Here is a 23272-nt window from a genome sequence, read left to right as displayed (position 1 = left end):
CTATTTTTGGATCTTCAACACATCCTCCCAAAATTAACAAGAGCAAATAATACTTTTGCAATCTTCTTAAGGAACAGTTTCTTAGGAAGCTCCTGGCTCTTAATGATTACTGGGATAGCTGACCTTGGATTTATATCTAAAGCTATTAGAAATTTGACTATCTCCAATTGCCAATTTAAGTGATAGTCAGATCAACTTGCCTTGTATATTTAGCAAGTCTAGGTTTTTGAAAGCTGCTTGAGATTTGACCTTGCTTAGAATCATTTCACATATCTAATTAGTCTGTGAGAAAATCACTTCAGCTCACCTCATTTGACATTAGTCCATTAAAGTAACTCAAGAAGTTACTCAAGAAGTAATATTATTATATATTACTAGCAGTTCTATGTGAATAAAAATTTTAAAAAAAGAATTGCCCTAAACACAAACTATAAACCAGTGAATCATGTGGTCTTTTTAGCGATTTTACTTTGGCCAGCAAATTGTCATGTGTTACTTCTAAGTAAAAGAAACCCAGGAGGGAGAAATTTTTTTTTTTCTCCCTCCAGACTGTGCTATGCTTGTAGGAGACACCATGTAATCAGCTAAACCAGTTAATAATTCTTGCTGCCTTTTTTTTCAAGGGCTCAGTATTTTTTCAATATGAGGTCTGCTTCAGTGTGCTTTAAATGGCAGTTTATAATTAATGGTACTTGAGCGTGTCTCTTATTTCAAAAATTCATACAATATTCTTGGTTACAATTTATACATGATTTTAAAGTATAATTAATGTTCAGCTTTACAAGATATATGCAAACAGATATGCAAATTTGGAAATAAATATGCAAACATATAAAATGTTATTGAATTAAGTAGTCCTTAACATTTTTAATGAAATCAATATTTTATTCATATTTTGCACACAATTTTGAGTACTTAGTGATTTGGTAGTTCTCAGACTTTTGTGGACCATGGCTGCAGCTTGATTCTCTTGTGGCTCGTCTTGTCTTCCACTCTCCTGAACCTCATACTTTCTTTATGAAAAACAGGAGCTAATCCAAACCACACTAAGTTATTTGGATTCTTGTCAATTATGCTTTGTGGATATTTGGGGTAGTAAACTTAACGTATTACTGAAACAGTTGAAAATAATCTTTATAAAAACTTCCATATTGAATCACATTAAAAGTTTGTCTAGTCCAATATCCTATTTCTAAAAGTAGCTAAATAAAAAGGGAAAGATGTGAAAGTATACATCAAGTATATCACCTAGATGTTTTTCTAGCACACAGCCAACTGTTAGTCAAGAAATGCTTATATTTTTATATATGTATATATATGTTTGTGTGTTCTATTTTTGATTATGTGTATATAAAAATGAGGAAAAATACACACAAATATATACACACATATGTATGTGTATATATATATATATATATACTGGATATATACATATATTCTGGAGATATATATATATATTCTGTTCCTGACAATGTTGGTGACACACCTGTTTACCTGTGTCTTTTGAGTGGTAGACATCCCAACCCAAATACACTCTTACAGATGTAGTCTAAGAAGTGATGAGTTTCTCCTCCTTCAGTCTACTGATTGTGCTGTTTCTGCAGTCCAGGATGATGAGTGCAGTCTTCACCAGATGTAATGGGAGCTCATTGCTGCAAGCAAGGCCATTGCCTCACCTGCCCCAGCCTCAAGAAATGGATCCTGACAATCCCTGCAGCCCCAGACCTGAAGATTGGCATCCTCTCCTCAGGAGCTCATACAACCCTAACAAATGTTACCTCTGAAGGACATGTAGTTAAGATACCCAGACAGTCAAGGTATAAAGATGTGCAGAATTTTGTATTTAACTGATAAGAAAGGAAAATCCTCAGGGGTCCTGAAAGAAAATCAAGGTTCTGGATGTAGTTGCTAGTAAATAACTAGCTACTACTACCAGGAGAATGATGGGTGTTGGACAATTGTCACAGACTGAACTAGGAAGTCATAAAATACTGGTATTTCAAACCACATCCTTTATAGTGTAATAAGATAATGCACACCAAGAAGAGGCACCAGTTGAAGGTTTTGGTGTTATAAAGGTTAAAGGCTGAAGTAGCAGGTAAGGTGTAGAAGCAGGTTTCCATTCTGCCTTCGTTTCCATCCAAAGCATGCTTTAAGGTTGCACATTGTTTAACTACTGAAAGAATTTCTGCAACTGGAGAAAATTGCTGAAATTGATTGTTTCTTCAGACACCTAAAGTCCTCCATCTAAGTTCTGCTGTTAGACAGGATGGCTTAGACAAGCATTGATTTAGAAAGGAATTTGAATACTTGAGCGTACAAATGTAGAGTGGATGAGTATGGCATAGAAAATTGCATTCAAGTCACAATGCATCATAGAATGCACCCTATTCAACTTCGAGTCTCAGAACCTGAGTAAATGTTACATTTTAAACTTCATGTGCTACAGATCCCACAAGTAGGTGACTATCAGTTGAAGAGTAAATATGGTTCCCTATCCTTGATTTGCAGAGTTACTAATCAAGATCACATTCCTGGGCTTTAATTCATTTAGGATTACTACACAAACTTTCTGCATACAAAAAGAGTCATGCTGAAATCTATGATGTCGATAATTTAGTACGTGTGCATTTTTAAAAAGTTTAGATTTGGTCACATTTTTTTCAATACAACCTAGAGTATGTTTCATTTAGTTTATGTTGATGCATAAGGAATCAAAATCATAATTATATTGCTAAAGAAACATCACTTTAAAATAGACATATAAATGCTGTTTTGATCACTGCAAACTGCTATTTATGGTGTAATGTTTTAGTTTTGAGATGCAGAAAATTTTATCTGTCTTTGCAGGTGTGTACTCACAATGCTGTTTCAGGGCAAGTAGTGCTGTAGTATTTTTCTGAGAGATATTGATTGATTTATTACTACAGGTATAGTGAGTGAAAATCAATACAGTGCTTCCCTGTACATCTGTGGTAGTTTCAAACTTTTCAGAGTATAATTGAAAAAAGTAAGAGCCTGATATACTTAGCAAACCAGTGTTCAGAGCTGTGCAACGCCCTCTGCCTTCATACCAAATAGCATTGGTCTTTAAAAGACTGTATCTGTGCACTTGCTTATATATTCTTTTATTCTCACAGCATATTTCAGTGCTGGCTTCTTGCAAGATTTTGCTTCTGTGGGTTGGATTTCCTTTCAGCAGATTGCCAAATCCCCTCTTCCTTCTATTGTAACTGGTTTTTTAACTGTCTCAAATTCACCAATGGCTTTAAGACAATCTGAAAATTAACAATGGCCCCATACTTGCACAGAGCTATGTGATTCACGAATTCCTTACCTAACTGATACTTCTTTTCCTCTTACTTCCAGCCAGGCAATCCTGTGTGCTTTTTAAACCAGTGTAGAGGCAGCAAAATTTGTATACATTGAAACTTTTTCTTCCTGGCACTCCATCACTTGGAAAGTAGTCTGAGGCTTTTCCATAGGCTGATGTATTGGCAATGACTTAAAGAAAAACCCAAAAATATAGAAGCATGATTTTTGATTATGCTATAAATTGTGATTATTTCCTTCAGGCAGGTGGAAGGACATGCCAGCTGGACTTTATATGTTGGCTGTTAAAAAGTTTTAGGAGCCAAAATTATAATTAGCTCACTCATATTGAAATATGTTCTCCCTAGCTGTTTTATTTTTTTGCCAGAGCCCGATGCAATTCCTGAAAGATGCAATTTCCCTCAGCACAGGAAATAAGCATCACTCTTGGCATTAAGCAACCACCCGTGCAGTGGCTGTTGCAGTGCTCGCAGTGGGAGGTGATGTCTGTGCTCCCTGGCACATTTTGAGGTGTCTGTCTGCACCTGGTGCAGAGGGCTCAGACTGCCTGGGACTGCTCAGTGCACCGACTGCAGGGATCTACACTCCAGGCAGAGGGGGCATGAATCACCCAGACTTGCAGGAAATGCTTTTAGAACCAAACTGGGTGAAAGGCATGGCTTGTCCAGCAACAAATCATCAGTGCAAGAAAGTTGTTTGTATTTCAGCAGCATCTAGTTTTATGTATTATAAAGTAGTGCTTAAGAGAGCTTATTGAGGTCCAAGTGTCACCTATTCAAAGTTACTCTTGCACACTGTATGTAAGTGGTGGGAGTGAAGGACTGGTAGACATAGCTAAAAGAAACTTTATCAAAAAACTTTGACAGGAAAGATGGACAGCCCAGGATGCAAATCTGACAGACATCATGGACACTTATTGGGACAACTAAAGTCTGTTGAGCAGGCCAGTGAGAGTAAAGGTGGTCTGGGAGTGTTTTCATTCATCCTCCTCTGTCACTCTTCTGATTTTAGCACAGATGTGCCCTCTGTGAGAACTGGTCCATAACTTCTGTAGCTCATCAGAGCTGAGAAAGGGAATGGAGGATACTGAGGCAAACAGCATAGCAAATGATATTTCGTAACAAGTTAGACACAGCTCTGCAAGAATCCAAATTCTCCTGTTTTACAGTTCAATGCCATCCAGTGGTTCATTTAAATTTGATCTGAAATGGTTACTAATTTTTCCCCCACTGTTTGGACTGTTTATTTGCAAGATGGATATTCAGTCATATGAGGGGTGGTAAAATGCTTTTCCCTGAAAGTTCTGTCAGATTCCGTGTTTGGTTGATTCCTTTTACTTGCATTTATTCTTTCTCTCTGTGTTGTGGGTGCTTTTCCATGAATGGAGAAGTTTCACAAATTGAACCCATTTTAAAATTCCATATTGGATATCTGTGATGGTTGGACAGTTGCGTATTTTGAATACTTTGTTTTGTTTTGTATAAAAGACTCTTACCCAACTCTCCATTTTACTACTTTCTTTCTTCCCAAAGGAATATAAAGCTTTCTTTAGGAACATCATTTAGTTTAGATAAAAGACTCATAAACTTCTAGCTGGGGAAAAATGAAGGGGTGTTCCTAGTAGAAGATGTTATGTCCGTGTGAGAGCCATGCACCGGTGGCAGCTGTGGTTTATTCAGCTGTTCCCCAGCTGTGGTTTATTCAGCTGTTCCCCAGCTGTGGTTTATTCAGCTGTGCCCAGCTGTGGTTTAGCCAGTTCTTCCCCAGCTGTGCCTTATCCAGCTGTACCCTAGCTATGCTTTATCCAGCTGTTCCCCAGCTGTGCTTTATCCAGCTGTTCCCCAGCTGTGCTTTATCCAGCTCTTCCGCTGGCGGGGCCAGGCAGAGGCAGCCGCCCTGGCATTCGCAGGATGTGCACACACAGCCCGGCGGGGGCTCTAGAGCACAGAGAGCCCTCCCCGCGTAGTGGTTGGGCACCTGCGGGGCTCAAGAGCGTTTTAAAGAGTATTAAATAATTTTCTTGTATTTGTTATTTCAGCATAAAATCCTGTAGTATATTCATGAATGGATTAACTGATTTTATGGACAGCCTCCGTTCGGTTTGAATTCTCTAGCTGGTTTCGAAACGGATTCTTTGCAGACACAAGAAACACATAGAGAATCATATTCTTGCAACCACAGATCAATTCAGATATTTTGGCAGGCAAAAAGAAGAAATTCAAAGCTGGAGTAGAAGAAAGAGCTAAAAATTAATGGACCACTTACTTTGAAGTTTGAAGGTCAGCAGTTAATGTTACTCTATGAGGCTGACAGTAATCCAGCAAGTTTTTTCCCAGATACAGGATTTGATGTATGTGTCTCTTCTTAAAATGCTCTTTTTATTTCATCTGTTGAAAGATTAGGGAAAGAAGTCTTGCTTATAATGTTTGAGTTGAAAACTTTCCTACTAATTTTAGTAATATTTAAAGGGGCAGTGGAATGCCAATTTGACTTCTTAATGAACAGACATCCAGTATCTTAGTTTAGCTTAGATTCCTGAATTCATGCAAATACCAGTTACCATCTCTAACTCTGATTTTTTCACATAAGAAGAATGAATGCTGTTGAGTATGGTACTGCCAGATAATACTGAGTCACTGAACAGAATGAAATGTTTAGAATTAGAACTCCAGAAAGTAAGCATGAAGTTTTATTACTTGAAAATTACTGTAGTTTCCATGGTGAAAAATGTAGAAGGATTGTAATACAGTTTGTAGCATCTATAAAATGCATTATTTTGATGGACCATTTTGTACGTTTTGAAATCAATGAAATACAAATGATTGGAATGTGATAACAAATATGAATGGGGTAAAGACTTGAGACCTTTACTGCTTGAAAAAAGAGAGTACTCAGACTTTCATGCTTTATGTTCTGGAAACTATTAGTAGCTGAAATGAAAGATCTTAATTTTCCTATAAATTATACAATGACATACTTGCAAAAGTAGTATCTTTTCTTTCTCTTTAAAGCTGGATGTGTATTATAAAAGCAGTTGCTTTCCACACCTTTTTATTTACTTATATTTTCATAATTTTTTTTTTTTATTTTGAACTAATTTTGCATTAAAATACATACTGCCACAGTAATTCTCTCTGTTGTACATATTTTCACAGGACCGCATGTTGCCAATTAATTCTGATTATGCTTTTAAAAATCTCTAGTGAGCAAAATGCAGTTGTAACAAATACCTGTTTTGTGCTTTTGGAGGAACTACATATATTTGAGGAAAGGAAGAGAAGTTCTTACCTGCTTTAGACCTGACTCAAGCACTTTTGTTTAGTTGTATAATAGTATAATATAATAATAATATAATATACATTATATATATAATATAATAATAATATTTTTATTATATAAATAATATAATAGTACTGATAAGTACCGTTTTGCTATGTCCCTACTGATTTGCTGCAGAACAGGAAATGTAAACAAAGATCAGTAATCCCTGCAATGTAAGTTCAATGCTAGGCCTTGTTAGATTCCTACCTCTTGTTTTTATGTAGGTAAGACAACACATACAAAGGAAATACGTATTTCACTAGGGCTGTTTGATCTGAATTGGGTTTACTTTGAAATGATTTTTGCTTTTTGAAATTTGTTTGCTTTGCTGTCTTTGCCCAGAGTACCTGTAGTGCCAAGCCTACTCCACCAGCTGAGGATATCTCTACTGCAGCAGTTAATGAATGTTTAATGCATGGACTTTTTGACAGTACACTTATCTTATTATGGACCTCCAAGTAAAAAGCACTGTCCTACTCTAATATTTCAAAAGAAGATCATCTGCAAACTGGCTGATGGTGACCATGCCATAGGAGCCAGCAGGAAGTCTGTTATGCTTCCTTCATGTATAGTTGGTTAACCAACAGCAGTTACCAAAAATAGCATTACATGTATATATACACTGAAAAAGTAGCTAAAACCTTTTGTGGGAAAAAACAATGTAAGAGTGTAAACTATGGCACAAGAAGGGTAAAGCTGCACACCCATACAGAAGTTCTCTGTATTGTTTGGTGGCTTTAGTACAGAGAAATGGCTGTGTGGTATAACAAACTTGTATCTCTGAACTTACCATTGAATAAAGAATCCTCAAAACCAAAAAAATGAGACCATGAATAAATGAATAAGCAATGAGGTGTCAGCTGAAAAGAAGCAATGAAAAACTAGGAAGAGAGGCAAAAATGAAGAGGAGTTGGTGCTGAAAAACAAGGTGCCAAAAAAATCAGGGTCTGTCAGATTGGTATGAGCAACAATCCCTAGTTCTCTTTAGCTCCATATACAGTGCATGTAGTCAGAGTCCTTTGGTCCTACATTAATTTACTGAGTCCTAATTTATTCTTCCCAAGTTACTTCTCTAAGTTACTAATTTATTCTTCCCACAAGATGTGCCAGTGGAGACAGAGAATGGAGGAAGCAATGTCTAGGAGCAGTCATGTAACAAAGGCACAAAATGCAACCAAGGGTTCTAAAAGTTTACTGAAGTGTTTTTCTCGTATAATGCAATGATCAGATCAACAGTAATTATTCCTCCTAGGAGTTCTATAGATCACCAAAGAACATAATTTTCTAAGTTCAGTCACTATTTATATGTGATACTAATATTATAGAGATAGTAAATGTACTTAATTCTTTTTATGCAGCTCAAGTGACATTGAGGAGAAGCTGTGCAATTTTCCAGCTGTACTGACACCATTAGGGAGCTTGCTCTGGATCACAGGTAAGTCAGATAAATATTTTGGCTTTGCATATTTGGGAACAGAGCCTGTGGTCAGCAGTTGGTGTTTGGCATGCAACTGCCTACTTTATCCATTTTTATGCACCAACTAATTTCCTTGATGTAGGGATTTGGGGATGGTGAAATAATTTCATAAATTATAAGCAAAAAAAATAATCTGTTTCATCTACTTCATGCTGGATAGTCATTGCATAAAACCTGTCAAAACCATATTGCTTTTGGTTCATCCCTGATGCAGTTCCATTGATTACAGTGGAGTTAAATCAAAGATGAATCTGTCTGTTCAATTTAAATCTAATGATTGGTTAAAAAGTCGGGGGGAGAGCCCTGTCTAAATCCAGGGCTGTTTTATCCTTGTGTCAGCATTTAATTCCATTTGCATATAAGCCTATTTCCCTTCTCTAAATTTAATTTGTTAGAGCTTGGCCCTCAGCAACAACAGCAACAACAAAGTAATTGCATGCACTATTGGGCAATGGTGCCAATACAGCATGTGCTATAAAAATGTCTCATGCAAATTTATAAAATGTAGGCATTAGTTACACTCTGCTTGGTAACAGGTATCTGGATACCTGAAAAAAACTCCATGCCTGAGCTTCATGGACATGTGACATCGAATAATACACATATGAAGAAGCCTTTTTTTAATGTCGACTATTAATTGTGGCTATTTCACCAAAGGAAATGAGATATCCATGTCTTGTATGACCAGTGGGTGCATTCTAGAGTTCCACTGCGGTGAGATAAAACTGGTTGAAGCTTAGTTCTCAGGCTGCACTAGATATCATCTGTGAGTTTGCACAAGGTACTTCTGCAGTGTGACTTAGCAAGCTTGTTTTAAACTGGGGAGGAGTGGTTGGCATTGTCACAATATACCTTGTTTGTTGAGCTGCTACACTCCACTGCAGTACTGTATTCTCATATCACCTAGCCTCAAAACACAGAGCCCAATCTTCACTGGGACCTTTCACCTGGCCATTTTTGAATAAAAAGACTCTTCTTGTTGAACTTGACCTGATCAGCAGTCATTCCAATTCACTTGTTCTTCCAAAGGCAGTAGGTAGTGGTACCTGCCTTAAGTTGATAGAATCCTTTATTCTCCTTTTCCCTATCCTAAATATTTGATTGCACCCAAAGGGGAAACCCTCAAATGAAAACATTTTGTAGGATTTGAGTTTTTCTTTCTGCTTTAAACCTCAGCTTTTTCATCATACATTCTGATGCATTAAAACTAATCATGGTCATAGATTCTTATGTCTTGTCAATTTTGCACAACTTCACGATCTATTAAGAAGAGGTCACTTCAGTTTCACCATTTGTGGAAAGAAGACTCTGATCCCAAGGGGCAAATATATTGACCTGAGACACTGTGCAACTTTATGCAAAAAATAAAGCTTGAAAGAGAAGCCAGGTTTTCTGAATTAGGGCAGCATGATGTGGGACTAACTTATAGAGAGTGGAGAATAAACACACATCTTCCCATTTCTGATTTCTGTGTTTAGATAAATCAGGTTATTTCCTAATGTGTCAGGTCTTTTTATTACAAGCTGTTTCTCATGTGGCCAGGAAAGCCCACTATTACCTCTGTTACTTGCTCCCATTACCTCTTGATACACTTGCAGCCTATCCTCAGTAGGATTAGAAGGCACTCAGGACCTTTGAGGAGGCACTTACCACTTTACAGGATTAGGATAAGCCTGCCTTTGATGTTTTTGTGATCATACCCATCTGTCATAACTGAACATAGTGAAGTAGGCTTTATTTTTATTTAGTGTTCTAATTATGTTTAAAAGGTCAAATATAATTTTTTTCCTCAGTTTGCCTGCTTTTCTTTAAAAAATCAATGAGGATGTGTTGTTTTTCAATACATATGCTAACGTTTGAAAAGTAAAAAAATTCCATGGTTAGAATCAGCAAATAAAGATGTGGTTTCACCTCATTTTAAGGTTTAACAATTGTACCCTATGTCACACTCCTTCCTCTTCTTCCATCCATATATTCATTACAAATGTCAGATAAGGCTAATCCTTCATGTGACATTACTGCAGATGGTTACACTGGGGACTTAAACCAGATGCTGATGGTCTGGATAATCTGGATAAAAGCTGGTAACCTAAAACAAATCCATTTTGTGTATTACTCATGCTAACAGTTAAGATATATATAAAGTCTTTATTACCCTTTAACACTTTACATAACTCTTTTGCTTTCCTCTTTTTATACTTTCAAAATTTTTATTTTAGAGAAGATTTTTCTTCATCTCCCACTGTCCTTCTACCTCAGTTAAATCATGCATGTATGTATGTAATAAGATTTAGGGAGGGGAGACACTTTATAGATAAGAATAAACATTTCATTTGTCTTTTGCTTTAAAATTCCCATTGGGTTGAAAATTGGCACTGGAAAGTAACTTTAATTTACTTCCCTAAAGAGAGGTTTAATGAAAGCATTAGCAGTAAAAAAGTAACTCTTCTGTACTTTTGAAGAGTCTTTGAAATTCAGTGTTTAGGATGGGAGCTGTTAGGGATGTCTTCTGGTGAGTGGCTCAGACCCCTGACTAGACTTGAATGTTTGGAACCCATTTTTCTATTTAAGAATAGTAATATCTTATCTTAGATAAGATTTACTCTAAATATTATGTATATGTTTATTTTTTCATTTAATAATGAAGTTTGTGTTCTGAACTGGGGGATTCATAAAGACTTGTTAGTCTAGGAAGAACTCTTGGGTATATGAAGCAGCTAATTATTTACATGAGAAATTCTGTGACATAAATATACTGTGTCCTTCCTTGCCCACCTATGACTATCACTGAATGCTGCCCATGGCTAGAGGAACTGGGGAGGAAGATACTAAGTTTGTTGCTTAGTATAATTCTATTTGGGGTTCTTTCAGCTGTATTATTTTTTATTTATTACTAGGTTTTGTTTCAAAGCTGGTCATTAGTCTGGAACTGTAGGAAAGTAAGTTTATCTAGCACCTGAGCTATGCAATTATTGTGTAGCTTTTCATCTGTTATTTAGCACACTTGAGATTTAGATTAGGGTAAGCAACTTGAGCAGGTCCCCATACAGTAAATGATCTCAGGTCTAATCTGATCTCCCTTTAATCCAGTGAGCTATGAGGGCAGTGGTCTGGAGCATGGTTCATGGAGCATGGTTTCTGTGATTTGCTTCTAAGCTTGTTTTGCCCCCTTGTGTGTACCACAGGAACAGGTAAAGAAATCAAGGTCCCTGGTCAGCCAAAGCACATGTAGTACTGAGGTTTGAATACTGAGATTTAATACAGCCTTCTGTTGCCAGTCAAAGCTCTCAGCTGGACTATTCTCATAGTCTGTAGCAGCATATCCAGCAGCTAGTCATTCCCTCTCTCAGAGTCCTTACTGTTTCACCGATTCTAAAAGTGTATATACATCACACCATTGACTCAAATCACAGTTCTACTGAAATCTACTGACGACTTATACCAGTGGAGAACTTTGATCCTTCCTTTCGTGTGTAGAATGATACAGCAGTGAAGCACACTGCTCACTGGAAGTCAAACATTTCTCAACAAGTTGCTGAAATTGTTTAGAAGAGTAGTCTGTCAGTAAGGCTTAGAGCATACTGCAAGGATATGTGGTGCAAACCTTCTGCATCAAAGGCAATGAATAAAGACTTGTTGTCCAGATATTTTCTGTTGTTAATATACTGTTATCAAATACCACCGTAATTGTTGTTCATTTGGGGATCATAAACCTTTATAGTGGAAGAGAAGGTAAATACTTTGGTCTGAAAGGTTAGCCAGAGGAAGACAAATTATTACAGAAGATGTGGAAAGGTGAAAAAGGTGAGTAATTACATGAACTGTTGCAAGTAAGGAACCAAACTCTTACATTTATATGTTTTGTGGTAAATGCAGTCTTGGTGGGCTGATACACATTACACTAAATATCATAATTAATGTGATAATGTTATTTTAGTGTTTGTGGTTGTCAAAGAGTGGCAGCAATAACTGGATCTAATTCATAGCAATATTTGACTAACTTTTGACAATTACTTTTTAAAGTATAAATTCTTAAATTGTGACTTTTAACAGCAGCAGTTCCTTGATGATTTATTTTAGAGGCTTACTAAAAGTACGAAAAGGAAGTTCTATTATTGACCATATAGATGTGATTGAAAGATTTGTGCATGGGGCAGATATTTTGCTACCATCTGTTCCATCTTAGAGGAAACACCCAATTCAGCAGAGCTGTTTCTTTGCATGTTGTAGGTCTGGAAATGCCATTTCAGCACAATAAAGTCTGATTCATCAAGAATGAAACGTCACTTTCAGGAATGCCATTTAGTGGAGTGTGTATGTATGGAAATGATGTCCTGGTATAGAGAGGGTCCTGGGTTATGGGTATTTTATGATCCACATATCCCTAATTCATCTTTTGCTTTGGAAACATAACACATGTTCTAGCTGCACTGATACAGGTTCCTGCTTATTATAGTTAATGGATTATTCATCCTCTTTGTCCTTGACATAATCCTAAGTATGTGCATAAAACTCAGATCATGTTGCCCATAAAAACCAATCAGCCCAGAGTTCTTCTGCAAGGTGTTGAACATTCACCCAGAGCAGATGGTAAAGATAATGTTTAATAAAGAGTTAGAGGATTAGTTGGAACAAAAATAAACTAAGAGAGAGGGATAATTTCATTTCATATGAAACTCCATGACATTTCATGTACCCAAGGACTGATTAAAATGATGCCAAAAGCTGCTCTTTTTGGCCAGTTTGTCCTAATACTGACCCTGTTTGTATTGTAAGCTGCTGTATCTGCATGTGTTATTTTACCACTTTCTGAATAACTCAAAAGAAAGCTCTTCTGATTCTCCTGTGGCTGGCAAAAGTAATTCTTAATTAAATAAGAAGAGGAGAGATGATAGGATTTTGCTAAATGTGATGAATCTATTTGAAATACTGATACCTCAACTGAGGTTTAGAATAAAAGTTTTATAGGTCATTTTCAACATAAATAAATTTTAAATGGTAGTTTTCATAATATGTGGAGTTCAGCTTTGGTTTTCCTTGAATATTTAGGTGCTGAATGGGAAACAGAGCAGGGGATAGTCCATAAATGATTTTAGTCTTGTTTTAGGAAAATTTATTTTTGCTATCAAAAACATAATGGAGTAACCAAACCTATACATTTTGCATATTGCATAACATTTGTAATGAATGTCCAGTTGTTCTTGAATAAGGCTTAATAATAGAAATGGAATAAAAGAAATCAGAAGCAACTATTTTACAGTTTTGGTATTTCTGGGCCCGTGGTTATCTGCTGTAAATTTAAGATTTAAAAATCAGAATCTCTGACAAAGTATGTCATGTATGGCTGCTCCAGAAGTAAGTGGGATTTAGTGTAAATGCAGTGTCCTTTGTTCTGAGCACAAAATTTAAATTATTTGAAGCTGTTCTCATAAATAAGCACATGTTCTTTTAAGAAGACATTTTAGAATGGTTGGTGGGAGACAGAAGACAACTATTTCTTTCAGTTGTTATGGCACAAGAGCAAAACAGGATCAAAATCCAAGCTATTAACTTATTTACTGAGATTCAGTGGTCACTGAAGCATCAAACCAGATGTGAGCGTCTCTGGACTTGCTCCAACTGAAGCTTAAAGCTCTGACCAGTCGCTAATGGTAGAGATCTGTTTGCTGCTTCTGTAATGCAGGAAGACAAAAATATTCTGGAATCAGCATAATGGCTTTTGCACTGAAATGGGCCAAAGCCGAAACCTTTGAAAGCCTCTTGATATTTGCTGGCTTGGGTAATATTAGTACCTAGAACTTCCAGAATTCAGCTGAAATCTCAAAACCTGCTCTGCATTTTCTAGCCATTTCCTCTGCTTAAGACAGTGTTTGGCTCCCCAAAATAAAGACCCTAAAGTAGTCTGCTTCAGATTATTCCTAACTGAACTTATGCTCCTGTTGTTTCTCTAATTAGTTACTTTTGAAAATGTTCCATCGGGCACTTCAAAGAGCTGAGTATATTTAAAATAGTCTGAATTAACATAAAAATAACAAGACACAGTTAAGAATGAACTGGAAATTAATGAAACTTTTATTTTACTGATAATAATTGTAAATATTTTATTACAAGATGCAGGTTTAGCTGACTAATGGTTGTGAAACACATCACTATAAAACGTATTTCCGAATTTCCTTCCGTCTCCTAAATACTTGTCCATACTTCATTGTAGCCATCTTTTGAAATCACAGTGGCAAGAATAAAGCTCAAGAAGTCTGTCAGCTGATACATAGTATCAGCATCAGATAGTGCAGCTCAGCAAGAAGAGAGGGTCATATCACACAGCTGAGATGAGACAGAGATAAGTCTCTAAAGTCTCTAAGTCTCTAAAGCAAGTTATGGCTTTATCTCATCTTAACCTTGAACCAGATGCCCTTCCCAAAGCCCTCCCTTCCCCCCCATCCTCCCATGTTTGTAGTGCACTACAGCTGTGCTGTAACAAACAGTAAACAGCTAGAATTAGCAAAATTGGAGATGGGAGAAAGGTAGCCTTAAAAAGATATTTTTTATTCAAAACATGTAATAGAAATAGATTAATTGACTAGCTGAATTTTGAAATAAAACAAGTGAGTCAGATATAAAAGGACTTCTGTTTAGCACTTCATGTTAGTAGAAAAATGATAGCAATGAAATGTATTGTGAAACAAAATATTTTAATGTATTCATATTTTAAATTTAAATAATATTCTCGCCACAATAAACTCCAGAAATTATGGTCATTGAGGAGTGGGTGGGCCTTCTAATTCTCTCCCAGATGGTGAATGATTACTGTACAAATAATTTCTCCCAACACTTGGAATGTTGTTCACATTATAAGTCCTTTCAGTTACTCACTCTCCAGCCTGCCAATTAGTGTGTTCACATCATTCTCAGATAATGCTTTTTTCCCCATCTGTATTTTTTTGGTCTCGGCAGGGAAATGTCAGAAAATAAGCATTGTTTTGATTTCTTCCCCTTTGTTTTTCCCAACTGCTGCCTTTTCAAAAGTTTTCTGAAATCAAATGTGTGTGGCTGCTTTTTAATTCCCATTTTAACTGCAGTGGTTTCCTAGCTTTCATTCTCCATCTCTAATATCTCCTTTAATAGGGTGTCTGTACTTCTTTTCTCACAAGGTGAACACTTTCTTCATTTTTCTGTCTGAATTATACACTTGTACTTCATTAAGAGATTTTTGGGTTTTGGTAGCTTTGGGATAAGTGAGATCCTACCACTAAGCAAACCATGTTTTGGATGCATTTCTTGTATGCACAGTTATTGCTCTTGGCTTAGATTAATAAAACAATGGGTTTTTTTTTCCCTCCAAGGCTCTTATATTCAAATGCATAATCTCTTTTTTCATTGTTAGATGTCTGTCTAAAGGAAGGTTAAAATTATGCTTGATACCATGAGACAGTAATTTTTTTAGCAGAAAACCCACAAATAATTCATTGGCCAAATGTAAGTCTCTCTGGAACACACCCTTGTGAAGATAATAACTGGAATGATATGTGCTTTTCTCTAGCAATAGTTTTATTGGCAAATGTAATGTTTTGCTTCCTAGTTACATCAGTGGGTTTTAATAAACAGATATCATGCAGCTACAAGAAACTATCTAAAGATATTTCACAAACTGCTTTTCCCAACAGGAAAGAAAGCCAGTAGCAGCCAAAGTCAGTGCTTTTTGTTACAAATATTCTTAATTTTTATCTCATTTTAGACTAGGGGATCTCCAGAATAACACAAGTATACCACATATGTCCAAAATTCAGAGTACAGCTACATTTTCTCTTTGTCTCCAACTTCTGAGGTCCCTGCTGAAGATTTACTGTAACTGTCTTACCAGGTCTGATGTAAATTCATACCCAAGACAGATCTCAGCCTGTATCTGCAGTTCTATACTCAAAAGTGTAACCACAACGGCTTAGTTCCTGCTGTTAGATTATTGCTGCACCTGTGATTTCTTAAATTAGCCCCAGCTGGACTAGCTGGGACCTACCAGCTGCCAGTGGGGAGCAGCAGTGTGCTCCAGAAACTCTCCAGCTTCTCCATCCCGTGATTTTGAATGGAAAAACAGCACCGAGGCAGGAGAAGAGCAGTGGCAAACTCAGGTATTTCCTCTCCTAGGAAATAACCCTTACTTAGTTTAAGCTGAGTCAGAGCCATGTTCTAGCACCCGCTTTCCAGATAAATGCTTAAATTTCTGCACACTGCAGAAGTATAATTGACATACTCCCTTCTTAATTTGGAAAATCTCCAAATTCAGTGACCTGAAGTAAACTATCATTTTTCACCACTTGTGGCTTCTACTTTCTCTAGATATGCCAAAAAAATAACAAAAACCCTAACGTGGTGCAGAAGAAGAACTGGAAAAATCCCATTATAAAAAGAGATTTGAAATGACTCATGTTTTTTCCATCCAGTAAATAATAGTTTATTTTTAAAAAAGTACATGCTATGCCCTTCCTTAGATATCTTCTTCTGGTAAACCCTATAAAAGAGGAATAAATTATATGCTTTAAGGATGCCCTTCATTAGCATAATTAGAGAAGCAATACTGTCTTCTGCTTTCTTCTGATACAGCACCTATCACCTGGCTTGGCTTGGCTTGTTTATGCAAATCACACTGAGCTGGCTGCTACTTTGGCCAGTGAGAACATCGAGAAGCTAGAAACAGAAAAGATTGGATCCCCACAGTTTCTAGTAACATGTTTTTCAACTTCCTTTCTTAAAGAAAATGTAGAAAATGCTCCAGGTTTTTCAGCGAAAAGTGGTAAAATATTCCTATTCTCCAGAGGTTAAATTAGTGGGTAGGAAGGGTTATCCGATGCCTTGCTTGTTTGTAATTGCCAATTAAAAAAAAATTAAAGGAAATGTTTTGTTTTGAACAATTCTATTCCCTTTTGAATGTGGGCAGATGTGTACATATGAAAATCAAACTTATAATCTTTCCAATGCATATAAATTCAAGGATAATACGTTAAAACTTTAGCCGATAAGTATTTCCTGGGAACCTAGATTCATTCTGTTTCCTCAGCTGTGCTCTTGTTGGTGTAATGGAGCTGTTTGTGACATTAGGTGTGGTGGATTTGATTTTGCTTCAGGTTGACATTTCGTGGCACTAAGTGTGAAAAATTGCATCCTCAACAAAGCCTTCCTTGGTGGAGCTCTTGGAGACAATAACACCTTCTCATGCTAATTGGAGCCTGTGTGATGTGTGAGTGGTTGCTTCACTGTTCTTTTTGAGTCTTTGACACCTACCCTGTTGCCATCAGATGCTAAAGGTAAGATGGAAGAACAAAGAACATAAAAAAGGAGAACCAAAAAGGCTACGTATTGATTCTGTGTACATTTAAGTGGCATTATTTAAGCAGGTCAGTTCTCTTGCTAATCAAATGAAAATTAAGTGAATGGAGGATAGCTGGAATAAGTATATCTGTGATTACTAATCTGGACTAGGATTTCTTTCTATTGAAGTACAGGAAGTCATATAAATAGGGGATGGTTTTCATTAATTTTCAATGTTTCCAAAATGTATTTTTTAATACACATAAATGTCTAATTGTCAAGCATGATGGCAGTTTGTAGAGACTGATTGCCTTGTGAATCAACAACGAGGCCTTTTCTTTATGAAACTGAGAGCCCTGGATTACAAATTAAAGGAAATGAGGGCAAACTAATTGTTGATATACGGTAAGGTTGCTTAAGATCAAGAGTGCAGTCTGTCTTTTACAGAAATACTGGTCTTATTGAGGCAAAATTTGGTGATACCAACACATGGCATTGCCAAAGAGAAAAGATAAATTTAGATTGAATGATTTCTCAGTTAAACAGGGACCAACAGGGAATTTATAATAAGACAATTTATGCTCACTTTGGAATATGACAATGGCAATTTTTCTTGTGCTGAAAACAAACCATTACTGATGTATGTTTGTGACCCAGCAGGAAGTTTTCTAATGCAGACTCTTCCACATCTATCCAGTAGCAGATGTAATTTTTCCAAGTTGGGTAGCAGTATATAATACCACGTATTATTACTCTTGTCACATTTTCCTATCATGGTGAAAAATTTAGATTTGTTATGAATTCCCCAGAAGTGGCATATGTCTCTCAGCCTTGAAAGTTTAGCTCTTAATGAATTAAAGGCTTAAATTCACTTGTCTGTTTTTAGGTTTCATTAAAAATATTTGTGGTGTAATCTCCGATTCTAAAAATTTATCAGGTAACATTTTGACATATGTAATAGCAATTTTTCATTCATATGCTCTAATGTAAATCAGGAGGGGTTCCTTTGTCAATGCAGTAAATCAAGGTGAAAGATCTGACTTCCTTTTTGCAGGAAATTTTAGTTGCATTTGAAATGCCTGATACTGGAAATATAAATATTACTTGTGGCTTATTTTAGCTTTGTAACAGGAGGAAAGATTGTCAGTATTTCTGACCTAAATCTGAAGTCCCAAATTTCTGTTTTTGTCAGTATGGATACCACCAATCCTACACAAGACTGGTACAGTAGAGCTTGTGGACAGGGAATTGCATGTAAGAGCAACCGAGCTCTCAGGGGATGTCCAGGATCACTTCAGGTCAGTTGGGACTGTTGGTGCTCCTTAGCATTGGGCAGAGACGTTTCTAAGAATTCCTTGCTGAATGAGATGCCACTGATACAGCTGATTCTGAACTAGAGAAACAGCTGCCATTTATATGCTTGGGATCGTGCAGAACTGCCCATCTAATGGAGCGCTTTGGTTGCTTGGTGTTGGTGTGCACCATTGATTTATGGGAGAAAAGGTAGCAGAGATTAATTGTAAAGTATTGATAATTGCACTGAAATTTCTGTGCAGGCACAAGGGGAACACATTCTTCTGATTTCTAGATTATATATAGTAACATCTTGATGCTATTATGATGATTACCACTTTGCAGTTGGTATGTCTTAGCACAGGAACATAACATTCTAATGAGATACAGCAATAATTTACCTGTCACAAAATGATCTTTTCCCTCAGAAGTGACAGTGTCTTACTGTTACAAGTATGTCCCCATTGACTAAAGCACTAATGAATACAGGTCTAGCATTATCATATTAGATATTTATGCCATTTGATAAAGTGTAGAACTTGATCTGGATCAAAACTATTCATTTAGTGCATGAATCCTAGTGTATGAATAGTTAAGGCAGTAAGGATATATTTTCTCTTTTTTTTTCTGTCACAGAAGGCTTGAACTACTCAGGAAATAGCTGAGGTAAATGAAGAGATTTTTCAAAGGAGACTAGAAGAGTTAAGCATTGCAGTCTCAATGTAAGTTTTTGTAAGCCATTCCTTTTGGAATTTCTGAGCCATTGTTCCTGTAAGGCTCTGTTTTGCACTCTCTCTTTAGGCTTTGAGCCCACAAATTTATGTGGGATTAATTTTAAACATGAGGGCCTGTGGCCGTCAATATGCACTTGTGTATGCATTTTCAGAAACAGAGCTATAGGAGAGAGTCTCATTTATTTTGATGGAAGTTCTGCCTGAATGCAGTTTGAACTCTTGTGTTACTAAAGCCATTCTTTGACACTCCAGTTGGACTGTTGTAACTAGGGAGAAGTTAATTCAGTGACAGAAATGTGTATTGCAAATTTTGCCACACTTATCTGAGGAAAACTGTTTTCTTACTTCTGAATTTCCTTAGTGATGTAGATTTAAGTTTGCTTCATAACACGTGGAGTAGCTGATACATAGTTTAACTTCAGTATTATCTAAATTCTGTACTGTTGCTTTTGCATTATTGCTTCCTATGAGTGTGATTGAAGAGATGGTACAAATCTTCAAAATACACATTTTATGTGTAGTGATATGGATAACTGTGAATTATTTTATAACCATTCTATCATTTTTAAAAGTACTGTGGTATTTCTTTGCTGTATTTTGAGTTTTGGTAATTTTCTTACAAAATCAATGAGGATGACTTTCAGAACTTGAATAGGGCACAGCTATTGACCAGACGTTTAGAACTGTGCATGTGACTGCTGGTCAAAACCTAATGACATTATGTGGCTCAAACTTCCAGAATTTGGAAGTCAGTTTTTAATATATATTTTAAGATTAAGGTTACTATTTTAACATAATACCATACTTCCTGCATATTGGTTTGCTGGATCTAATGGAGACCTGAGCTTCAAAGTATTGTATTATTTTGTGGTAGTGCTGCACTTACTGGCATGAATCTAGATATTGCAGTATTTGAATAACACTGGGTTTTGAGATGAAAGAGAATCTTAAGGTGCAAAATTTCATAAATTTTGTGAATAGTGCATGAGAGCTTGTGAACTACTCTTCAGCAATGCAATGTCTTTAAACAGGTAGAGGGCAGGGATTAAGATTGATAATTACAGGACTTTGGACACATTGCAGCCAATGCACCAGAGTTCCAGTGTGCACTTCACCTACAGGACTGGGTATGATTTCACTGAAAACATCTTCCCCACAAATTTTTTGTCTGAATGAAGAAAATTATCTGAGTGTGGATTTGAGCACTGTTGGGAGACACACATGCTTGCTCCAGCTATAGCCTATCTTTATTTACAGGGACTGGTTTGTATTATGTTCCTTTAAAAAGCACTTTAATTTCAGAAAACACTGAACTGGCTTCACCTCTATCAGTACTATCCCAATATGTTGCTTTTTAAAACTAGAAATATTTAAGAATTTCTGAAAATTCATGTCACTGGTACTAGGCTGTCACATTGGCTCTGTTCTGCAGCAGCAGAATGCAAAGTCAAGCATGCAAACCTGAGCCATGAGATGACACCAAGTACAAATCTGTATGAAGGACTGGGGAAAGAGGAAAATGTGAGATATTTGAGATGGTTGATAGGAAGTCCTCTTGGATAGCATTTACCTTTTCCCTCACATTTACACGCTAACATTAAAAGTGTTGATGAGATTGAACAAAGTCCTGGATGGCTCATAAGTCCTTTCAGTATATAATAAAATACTATAGTATTATATATCTCTATCTGTTTTAGTACTGGTTTCCTACAGGGAACTTAACTGAGGCCAGGTTACACCTGATAATTTCTGGACAATACTAAAGTAGAATAGATTCAAACTTGTACTGTGGAAGTGAAAAACCCTATTTATCTGTGCCTTGACCCCCCCCCCCCCCCCCCCATCAGCAGAGTTTATCCAGGATTAATATTTTTGCTAAAGGCATTAGAATCACTTGAATAATTCTGATATGACCTAAGTTTGGATCATCTTATTCTAACACCTCATCAGCCAGAGTAATGTGATGAAAAATGTAACTAGTCACTTTGTCTGGGAAGATTAGGACAGTACTTCTTTAAAGTGATTGGAAAACCTCGGATATGTGTGAGGAAAAAAAAACCTATTCCATTTTTACTGAAACATGCAGAGAATCTTTAAACTGCTGAAGTGGTCCATTATTAATATTGAGCAAATATGTACCAAAAAAGCACACAGAAGGTATGTAATATAAAGCGGATATAGAATATTTCTTCAGTAGTATTACTTGAGTATTTTCTGTTACAGGACCATATTTGTATTTACTTTGTAGGCAAACTATTTTCTTTTGAAAAAAAAAAATCACAACTCATACTTGACGTAATTTCTGCTGCAATAAAATGAACATGCCTTTAAAATGCTACATGGAAATAATTTCTTTACAGCCCTCCAAAGGGTGGACTTAGATAGCTGAAGAAAAGGAGGAAGAAAAATTAAATGTGAAAGTGCGTCACTGACCCAAATGTTCTCCATATCTGGGTATTCTGATATTACAAAAGCATAAATGTCAGAGTTGATTAGCAAAATAGGTGCAGCAGCAATTTGCTATCTGTAAAAGCTGATATAAATTAATATTTTAATGATGTAATGATGTATACTAAAGCTTCTGTGAGTTTGAAAGTGCCTATTGAAATAGCTATTGACAAGTTCTTTTATGTAGGCAGTGTGCTACCTGCTCAGCAGTACACTGTCATTTTAGAGTAATTGCCCAACAAACTTTTAAAATGCTGTCACAAAAAAATTGCTAAAACAGAGGTAGCTCTTTAATTTGTCTGTCACTTTTTCTATCACTCCTACTGCACTTTAAGTTGAGTGCAAGTTTAGCTGTCACATTTGAAGTTCTTCCACATATTTTTACAGATTGGGTTGAGGCCATGTTGCCTATTTGTCCTACAGTGTTAAGGAAAGTTTTAAATGAAAATATTTTGTTCACACTTCTTTTACTTGTACACTTTAATATAGAAGATTAGGAATTATTCTTCCTATAGTTGGGGAAACTATTTTGGATTTGTAAAACAGAGTAAGTTTCACTCGAGATTATGAGTTGTCCAAACCCAGCTGTTCACAGGAGAACATATGTATGTATGTGTATGTGTGTGTGTGTGTGTGTGTATGTATATGTGGTTATTTATATATATATATATATATATATATATATACATATATATATATATATATATATATATTATACAGCTGCTTAAGGCTGAACAGTAGTTGATGTTCTGTCCAGATACAGGTTCTTCAAATGAAGATTTTCTGTTCATTGAAGATAAAAATGCTACAGTGGGAAGTTTGAGAACAACTTACCTCAGACTTCAAGTGGCCAGGATGCTTAGCTGGAATGTGAGAGAACATTAAGGGAAGAACTAGAACATGCCAGTGTACACTGTATTAGGAAACAGTAAAGCATCTGGAAGCTTTGAATTTTCATAACATGGAAAACTTTTCTTCACAGATCTAGATCCAGGAAGTTTCTTGTGCATTAACTATTCTTGTTGATGCTGGAGGCAAAAAGGCAAAAAACATAATCCAATTTTTTGTATCTTTTCTAAAAGATTTTATTTTCTGCTTGCTTTTTTAGGAAGACCCTTCCAAGTAATAAGATTCCATGTTATCTCCCAGGGCAGAGTAGAGGTAGAAGGCAGCTATATCAGACAGCAACTTCTATGCCAAGAAACGGGGAAAAGTTGCTTTAAGGCCAAAAGATAGTTATGCAGTCATCAGACTTCCATGTAGTTAGCATGGTATTTTGCTGAATATTCTGAGATCGTGAGCAAGAAGTAAGAGGAATTGAGTCTATTATCCTTCTTTTAAAAGGAACTTAACTGTAGCATAT

General features: G+C 36.3%; 1 protein-coding gene across 1 annotated transcript in view; it reads left to right on the top strand.

The window, feature by feature from the left end:
* The window catches only part of LOC148222823 (uncharacterized), a 500146-nt gene that overhangs the window by 24780 nt on the left and 452094 nt on the right, over nucleotides 1-23272 (top strand). The window contains exons 5-6 of the mRNA XM_088169937.1: nucleotides 1605-1817; nucleotides 8013-8089. Coding sequence (XP_088026063.1) covers nucleotides 1639-1817; nucleotides 8013-8089 — 256 coding nt within the window. The 5' untranslated portion in view covers nucleotides 1605-1638. The remainder of the gene's footprint in view (nucleotides 1-1604; nucleotides 1818-8012; nucleotides 8090-23272) is intronic.

This window comes from Sturnus vulgaris, chromosome 9, assembly GCF_052056855.1.
Source record: "Sturnus vulgaris isolate bStuVul1 chromosome 9, bStuVul1.hap1, whole genome shotgun sequence".
Lineage (NCBI taxonomy): Eukaryota > Metazoa > Chordata > Aves > Passeriformes > Sturnidae > Sturnus > Sturnus vulgaris.
This window is presented reverse-complemented; position numbering and strand designations above follow the sequence as displayed.